The 7,984-nt window shown below is 34.4% G+C and overlaps 2 protein-coding genes across 2 annotated transcripts; both read left to right on the top strand.

Annotated features, from left to right (window-relative positions):
• Positions 1-1,032: 1,032 nt before the first annotated feature.
• Positions 1,033-3,504, top strand: LOC107626473 (D-tagatose-1,6-bisphosphate aldolase subunit). The gene is made up of 5 exons (XM_016329360.3): positions 1,033-1,402; positions 2,045-2,145; positions 2,621-2,734; positions 2,816-2,917; positions 3,151-3,504. Exons 1-5 carry the CDS (start codon positions 1,165-1,167, stop codon positions 3,319-3,321), a joined length of 726 nt encoding a protein of 241 aa, XP_016184846.1. The 5' UTR covers positions 1,033-1,164; the 3' UTR covers positions 3,322-3,504.
• A 1,612-nt stretch (positions 3,505-5,116) lies between these two features.
• On the top strand, positions 5,117-6,325 carry LOC107628077 (F-box protein At5g07610-like). The gene has a single exon (XM_016330885.2). It carries the CDS (start codon positions 5,117-5,119, stop codon positions 6,323-6,325), a length of 1,209 nt encoding a protein of 402 aa, XP_016186371.2.
• Positions 6,326-7,984: the final 1,659 nt, after the last annotated feature.

Genomic DNA, 7,984 nt, shown 5'->3' with positions numbered 1-7,984 from the left:
GATTGTTGAATTGGAACACTGAACCGAACTGAACAGAACCAGTTAGTTATAAAGTCGGTTTGACAATTAAATTTGTGGGGCCATCACTTGATAAACCCATATATGTCATATTATTGGTACATCAAAATGCAAATGTACATTTATTTTGATTAAAAAATGCTATATGTTGGTTTTGATAATTAACAAACTACACAAATGCAACATAGATGTATATTATGGACTTCAAATAACAAGATAAAAATATATCAAAATATATTATTAAAACCAGATGTTTACATGATATTTATCATGTTGATCTTAATACAAATTTGAGTGAATGCTCAAAATATTTTCTAGCTATTTGTTTGATGAACTACTCAAACCCTCAGTCAAGATTAAATAGCTATTAAATGTGAGCAAATTAATCTCTAAAACAAGATATTAGAAAAAATAATCTTATTCCATCTTAAACTCGGATTAGGAAGTGTCTTATTTTCTTCTATAATTGGATACTCAATCGTAATATTTTTTTTTATGGGTAGAGATACTCCGTTGTAATTTTTTTTTTTTTTGTTGGTATTGATACTCAGTTATAATTTATTTTGGATAAAGTCTGGAATAAATAGCATATTGAAACGTCATTTTTGGACATGGCCCAAATATTCTTCAAATTCTGAGAGAACAGCCCAATATCTACAGCAAAACTTTGGGCTTATTACACCAATACCAGACTGAAAAATGGACAAAGCCCATAGGTCTAACTCCAAAAAAGCAGCCCAATAAAATCTTCACTTCTCAAGCTAACTTGGCTGGTCAGCCCAATTTGATGCTCAGATCTACACAGATTAATCCTTAGTCCATTGGATTGGAAGGTAGCTCAAATTAAAAGAAATAAATAAAAATAAATGTAATTGTAGAAACTAAATTGATGACATTTTCGTTAATCCAAATCCAAATAGATTGTTGGGTGTAATTTATTTTTCCCTTAAATTGTGAACCAGAAAAAATGGAATTTACTTATTTAAATAAAAATGGAATAAACTGTATCCTCAAGTTCCAAAGAAAATGTGTGTCGTAGCATGCGATGAACACAACACCATGGATTGATTGATTTCCCAAAAAGTGTTCCATTCTTCCCTCTCACGTAAACCAACTCTCTCTCTCTCTCTCTCTCTCTCTCTCTCGATGGCAATGGCTGAAACCTCTGCACTTTGCTTCTCAAGATTCAGATTCCCTTCTTCTCTTGCATCAATTTCTCGTTCCACGCTATCATCTCCTCTCTCCCCGCTTTTCAGCTCCTCATTCAATTTCTCATCATATCGTTCTTCTCGCCATCATATCGTGGTCAAAGCTACCGACGACTCTTCCAACCTATCCGGTGATGATCCTTTTCGATCTTTCCCGTGGTTCCAATCCGACTCCGGTAATCTTTCTTTCTTTTTCCTGAAATTTCATTCAAGTAGCTGGATTTTCCTTTCACTGATTGTTGTAATTGAAGTTCATTTCAATTTCGGAATTTGATTCTGCAGCGCTAGTTGTGATTGTGCAAGTTGCGAAACATATTTTTATATATATGATATTTAAATGTGTGTGCTTTTTTTAGAATATTTGAGCTGAAATCTTGAAAATTAAAATTAGTTTTTGTTAAAAAGAAATGGTGGAGCTTTTGCTTCTTCTTTTCGATGTTTATGTGTTATTTTGTTTCTTCAAGGCCTAGTGATTTTGCCGCTTTAGTTGAGTTAGGTATTCTTCAAGTATAATTTATATACTTTCAGAGGATTTTTAGGTTATTGAAGGGTGCAGTGCTTTTTGGATTCATGGCATTTGGTACCTTTTAAGTTTTAATTGATCGATAACTGAGATTACCTTCATCAGAGTCTGCATTTTGGAAAATGATATAATTCTCTTTTATGCTGATGAGATTTATTTGCTAAGTTAAAAAAAAAAAAGTGGCCCGGTTCATAAGCATCCCGCGTTGACGCAGGGTCCGGAGAAGGGCCGCACCCAAAGGGTGTAATTTATTTGCTAAGTACTATATTGCTAATTTGTTTCAATGATTTCTCAGAAATTCAATGGGTTCATGAGGATAGAATTACATTGTTCACCGCCGATGGACTGGTGCAGATTGGAGGCTCCATCACCCCTCGCCATGTTAGCTCTTCAGATGTATGATTTTATTATGCAATTTCATTATACTTTTGTTTTAAAAAGTTAGAATCATGACTCCGAGTGAAACCTAGTCGCAGGACGCATCATTTCTTTAGTTTGTTATTATTCTAGAATGTGTACTTTTGGTGCATTGCAGCACTTTTGATAAATATAAACCAGGCGGGGATCAACTACCATAAAAGCTTGGGATATTAGAAGTTCCAACCATATTAGTATATAACTGTATACTTCTTTTCTTGCGTGTGAGGTTTTCATTCTCTACATGGTCCAAGCGGTAGATTGCATAATCTAAAATAAAGGGGGGATTCTTTTCCCCTTTCTATCTGATACAGAAGTATCTTAATCTGATAGGTGGAATGGTTGGTTTCACAGAATCAATGCACTTTTGTGGTTCATTCTTCATCTTGTTTATGATCCATTGCAAAGTCAGATCTTTATTCAGATAGGCTAAGCTGGTTTTCATGTTTCGCAGAAGCAGCAGGGGAAATCCAAAACTTCTCAAAAACAACGGTTCCAAGAAAGTAATTACATGGATCCCGATCAAGGCCTTTGTTTAGGCGCACTATTTGATATTGCAGCTACTAATGTTAGTCCTCATCCTTTGGACTTAAGTTCCTTTATGATAGATCCTTTAAACTGCTGTAAATACAGAATGTTCTCTTTCTAGGGACTTGATATGGGAAGAAGATTCTGCATTTTTGGCTTCTGCCGTTCCATTGAGATGCTCAGTGATGTAGTTGAAGACACTGTCTTAGAGCATGGTGGGGAGGTAGGTCACGACAGCAATAACATTACGTTGTCCTGCTTCTTACTACATATTGAAGAATATGTTGTCGGTTGCAATCCGTTATTAATTTCATGGGATGTTCTTACATTTATATTCCACTAGATTACATCTTTAACTTTGCATTCTTTTTCTTTTCAAGTTTTTTTTTTCTTTGATATAATATACCAACTGCAAACCTTAGTTCTCTGAAAATTAGAGTCAATATTGTATGTCAGGTTATTATGGCAGAGAAGGAAGTCAAAGGTGATTTGCATGAAAAGCTAACCATGACTGTTGCAGTGCCATTACTATGGGGTGTTCCTCCGGCATCTGAGACGCTTCATCTAGCTGTTAAAAGTGGTGGAGGTATTGTAGACAAGGTCTATTGGCAATGGTACTTTCTGTAAATACAAAACATAGATCTCTAACCATTCTTTCTGCAAATTTGTATATAAAATTGTGCTTCTGAATATGCTCAAAAAGAGTTATCCTCATTTGTATCTCTCTGTACATGTACCAAAAAAAACTATTGTCATGTTAATAATAAAACAACATGACGTTGTTTGATTCATACAACCGATTCATGACAAGACACCATTGTTATTCTTGTAGTTTATACTTAATATTCAACTGTTTTTTTGTTCACCTACAACAAAAAATTGAAATTCATTGCAAACATGTGAACATATTTGTCTGCCTTATGTGAGTCCTTTTGGTTTGAATAGCAAGCCTCCCAACTTATTTCTTGTAAATTTTTTCTTTTTTATTCTTTGGCCATGATAAATGGTCAATAAGACTTAAGCTAGAAGGTAAGATCAGAATTTTGAGTCGTGAAAATTTAAACTTGTTAAAAAGTTTAGGAAAGAAGTTTTGTGCTATTCTAGAGATATAGCCCATTTGAATTTATTTGCATAATCTAAATTTCGATTTGAAGGGTGCAAAAGGAGGTTCAATAAGTATGATTTGCAAACTACAAACTAAATGCACCCTAGGGGTGTTTGCGGTGTGATTTGGATCGGTTTTGAGTAAAAAATTTATCCGATTCGAATACTAATTTTACTTGTTGTGCGATTTGAATTGGATGATTTAAAAAAAAAATCCGATCTGATCCAATTTCAAGCAGTTTGGATTGGATTTGCGATTTTGTAAATTAAAAAATTAAATATATATAACAAATTTCAACATCAAATTTTAAATAATTAATAATAACATAATAAATCTCAACAATATCTTAAAAACCAACAATAACAGAACAATAAAAATAAAATTATAAGTTAATTAAAATAAATAAATAAATCACATTTTGAATATAAAATATTTATTAAATAATAATAATACATGAATATTAAATAATATAAAAATATATAACAAATTAAATATATTATGAGTATAATTATAAATATAATAATAAAATAATAACATTATAGCACATTGTGCTGTTTGGATTGAATTGGATCAGTTATAAAAGTAAATTTGAAATCCAATCCGAATTTACAAAAAATAAAATCCAATCAAATCCAAATTAATATGGTTTTAATCAATTTTCGATTTAAATTAAATTGAACGATTTAATTTAAATCGGTTTGAATTTGAACATCCTACCTTAAATATTATAAGAGTGAAATAACTTATATGAAATTGCGTCACGTATTCATCCTCAGTTCCTCACGGTATTGCGTCCTAATTAATGCTGACCCTAGAAAAATTGACCATGCACCATGTTTTCATGGGATTTTAGTAAATATCAATGGGGGGTGGAAAGTGGAAACACCTGGAAATATGTGCCAAAACTGTTTGTGAAATGTTGACTTTGATTGTCCAATGGGATTCAAGTTTGACCTAAGTGATGCAGTGATGCTATGCTTTTTTCTGCTGATAAATTTGCCTTTGGATACAGGGCGGTGATAGCTAAATAACAGTGGAATAAAATCGAGAATATATAGTATGTAATTATAACTATACATCTGGAGAAAAAAAGATTTTTTTTTTGGGGGGGAGTTTTTAACTAGTTTTATTGTCCCTTGATTGGTACAGTTTTTTATTTCTATTTATAACTACTTTAAATTTAAAATTATTTGACCTAATCCCAAGGCTAAATAAAATCAAACCCTATCATATTTTTCGTCACATGAATCAAGTCTCACCATCAATTGCATCTATATAATTGAGATTCAGTCATTATTGTGTGTGTGATCATTAATAATGCATAGTGTGGTGGAAGACAAGGATTTGCTAACGGAAATCCTTCTCCGGTTGGCGGTTAAAGACTTGCTCCGATACAAATGCGTGTGCAAAGAATGGTTGTCTCTGATCTCCGAGTCCCAGTTTTGTAATCGGCACACCCTTGGACTATGCCGCAATCACAAACTTTATGCATCTGGAATGTTGCTCCAAGAAACAGAGGATTGCCTCATCCTTAAGAAGGCTCGCATAACCCCATTTAGCAATAACAGCAACAACAGGTTCACTTACCTCCATCTTCATAATGAGTTCGATGGACTACTTTACTATCGTATTCGTCAATCATGCAATGGTCTACTACTCTGGGATAGTGCTCCAATACAATGGCCTTCACCACCCTACGATATGGAAGCTAAGAAATTTCTCCAAGGATGCCGTTATTTTTATATAAGCAATCCATCAACCGGTCATTGTGTTCGTATAGACCAATTTGGCTATGAAATCCATCATCCAAATTTTTCTAATCCAGTTCTTGTCTTTGAACCTTGGAAATCTCCTCACTATAAAATTATCTTTTTCGCTAAAGTCGTAGAACTCGCAACCAATAAGATGAAGATGAATGTTTATTCATCAGACACGGGTTCTTGGAGCAAAGTTGATGTTCTTACTTTTCCAAATGATATTCGCTACTTCCGTAACAATGGTGTTTATTGCAATGGTGCTATACATTGGTACGATGTTGTTGATGATCGAAGTAAAGTGTATTTCGATATTGATGGGCTTTGCTTTAAAAATTATTTTCCAGCATTACCAATACCACCAGTACCACCTTATTATAAGCAGCTTGCGGAGTTGTATTTAGGAAAGAGTGGAGAGAATCTATACATGATTGTGCAAAAGAATGATGACTCGTTAAAGTTAATTTATGGTATTTGGGAGTTAAAAAAAGATTACAGTGAATGGATTGTTAGATTTCATGTAGATCTAACTACTTTCGAAGCAGGTACTTTTGATGTTGATGCATTTGATGTTGTTAGGCAACCACCAAATGATGAACATGAACAGGAAGATTCAATACTTGCAATTCTAATAATTAATCGTACAAAATTAGTGGCTTATAATTTGAAGGATCATAGTTCGAGAATTCTCTACGAAGAAGATAGATTCTATTCACCAAGTTTTCATCATCACTATTTTGAGACTTTGACAAGTATTCTACCGAGTTATTAGTAATATAGAATAATAAGATCTTTTTTTTTTTCTTTTTCAGTTTTTCCAAGCTGGGAAGATAGGTTGATGCACCTCGTCCTATTTGGTGGTGGTGTCACCAAAAAAAAATTCTATTTGGTGAAGTTTTATTTTTTTGGATATGTTTTGTTATTTTGATATACTTCGATAGGATACCATAAGATTGAGTTCTTTTACCGGAATAATCTAAAAATTAAAGAAATATTAAATCTATTGGATGTATTTGTTTTAACTTATTATTATTATTATTATTATTATTATTATTATTATTAAAGACGGATTAAATGAATAATGTGAAGGATATGATTGTTTATATCTTGGCCTAAATTCATAAAAGTCAGGTCCAATAAGGATTAAAGCAAGACCCAATTTAAAGAGGTGGTTTCTACCGTATACTTGATTTCTTTGAAGAAGTGAAACACCTCAAAGGGAGCTTAGCTCTTCTTGTCCAAATAAGTAGCTGCTTCCACGAATCTTTTCAACTATTTCTATTTTTTCTTGAAGATAGATCCCAACAAACTCTCAAGATAAAGGAAACAGTTATCCACCAATAAAGGTGGAACTATTTCAACAAAGGTGGTTATCTATTCTACTATAAATACACTGCTACCCCTCAGGTATATTCACGTTCTAATCTACTAAAAACATGCCTAAAGCCCTTACTAACTTAAGCATCGGAGTCTCTTGCAGGTACCACCCCCTACCTCATCACGAGGAACTCGGACGGCGGCACCTCGGCACCAAACAAGTCGGGCGTTGCCTCAGAAGGAATCTGGACCTCACGTTCAGTACCAAATCAACATTTTAGGTAACCCTTGGAACATTGGCACCGTTGCCGGGGACTTGAAATTCAACCCTTGATAATGGCAGACCATCAATATGAAGACGACCACACGACGTCTGAATCAGAACCTGAACCTCATCAAGATGACCTTGCCCTCATCATATCACCACCACGGGAAAGAATGCATGTTCCTCACAGAGAAGGAACATCGAAAAAACCCCAATCAAGGCGAATTCTATTAGAGGTGCATCCACCAGAGGATGAAGAACTTTTGCAAGCAACGGAGATATTAGGACTTGTCCATGGTCACCATGGACAACTTGAGCAACTTGAACAAGAAGCTGAACGTCAACGGAAAGCAGAATAAGAACCGCAAAGAGAGGTAAGACGACGAAGGGAGTTGGAAGAAAAGCTCTTAAGATTGGAAGTCAATCTCCGAAAATGAAATAACCGAGCAGATCGGAAAGAAAGTCCCTTAGGAGAAGATCCATTCGTGGAAGAGATCATGTGGGCCAAAGTTTCAAGGAATTTCAAAATCCCTAACATGGATCTCTACGACTGAACAACTGACCCAAGACACCATCTCAGCAATTTTAAAAGTCGGATGTACCTAGCCTACGCCTCTGACACTACTTGTTGCAAAGCATTCTCCCCAGGTCAGTAACTTACTTTGACGACCTGGTAAGGAAGTTTCTTACTAGATTCTCCATTCAGAAGGATAAGGTAAAGCACGTCCCGAGCTTGTTAGGAGTTAAACAAGAAGTTAAAGAGACGCTTCGAGATTATATGAAAAGATTCATTAAGGCATGCTTGGAAATATAAAACCTACCTACTAAAGCAGTAATAATGGGATTAGT

The sequence above is a fragment of the Arachis ipaensis genome, chromosome B2, assembly GCF_059453495.1.
Source record: "Arachis ipaensis isolate K30076 ecotype BB chromosome B2, ASM5945349v1, whole genome shotgun sequence".
Lineage (NCBI taxonomy): Eukaryota > Viridiplantae > Streptophyta > Magnoliopsida > Fabales > Fabaceae > Arachis > Arachis ipaensis.
Note: the sequence above shows the minus strand (reverse complement) of the source record. Positions and strands in the feature narration are given on the sequence as shown.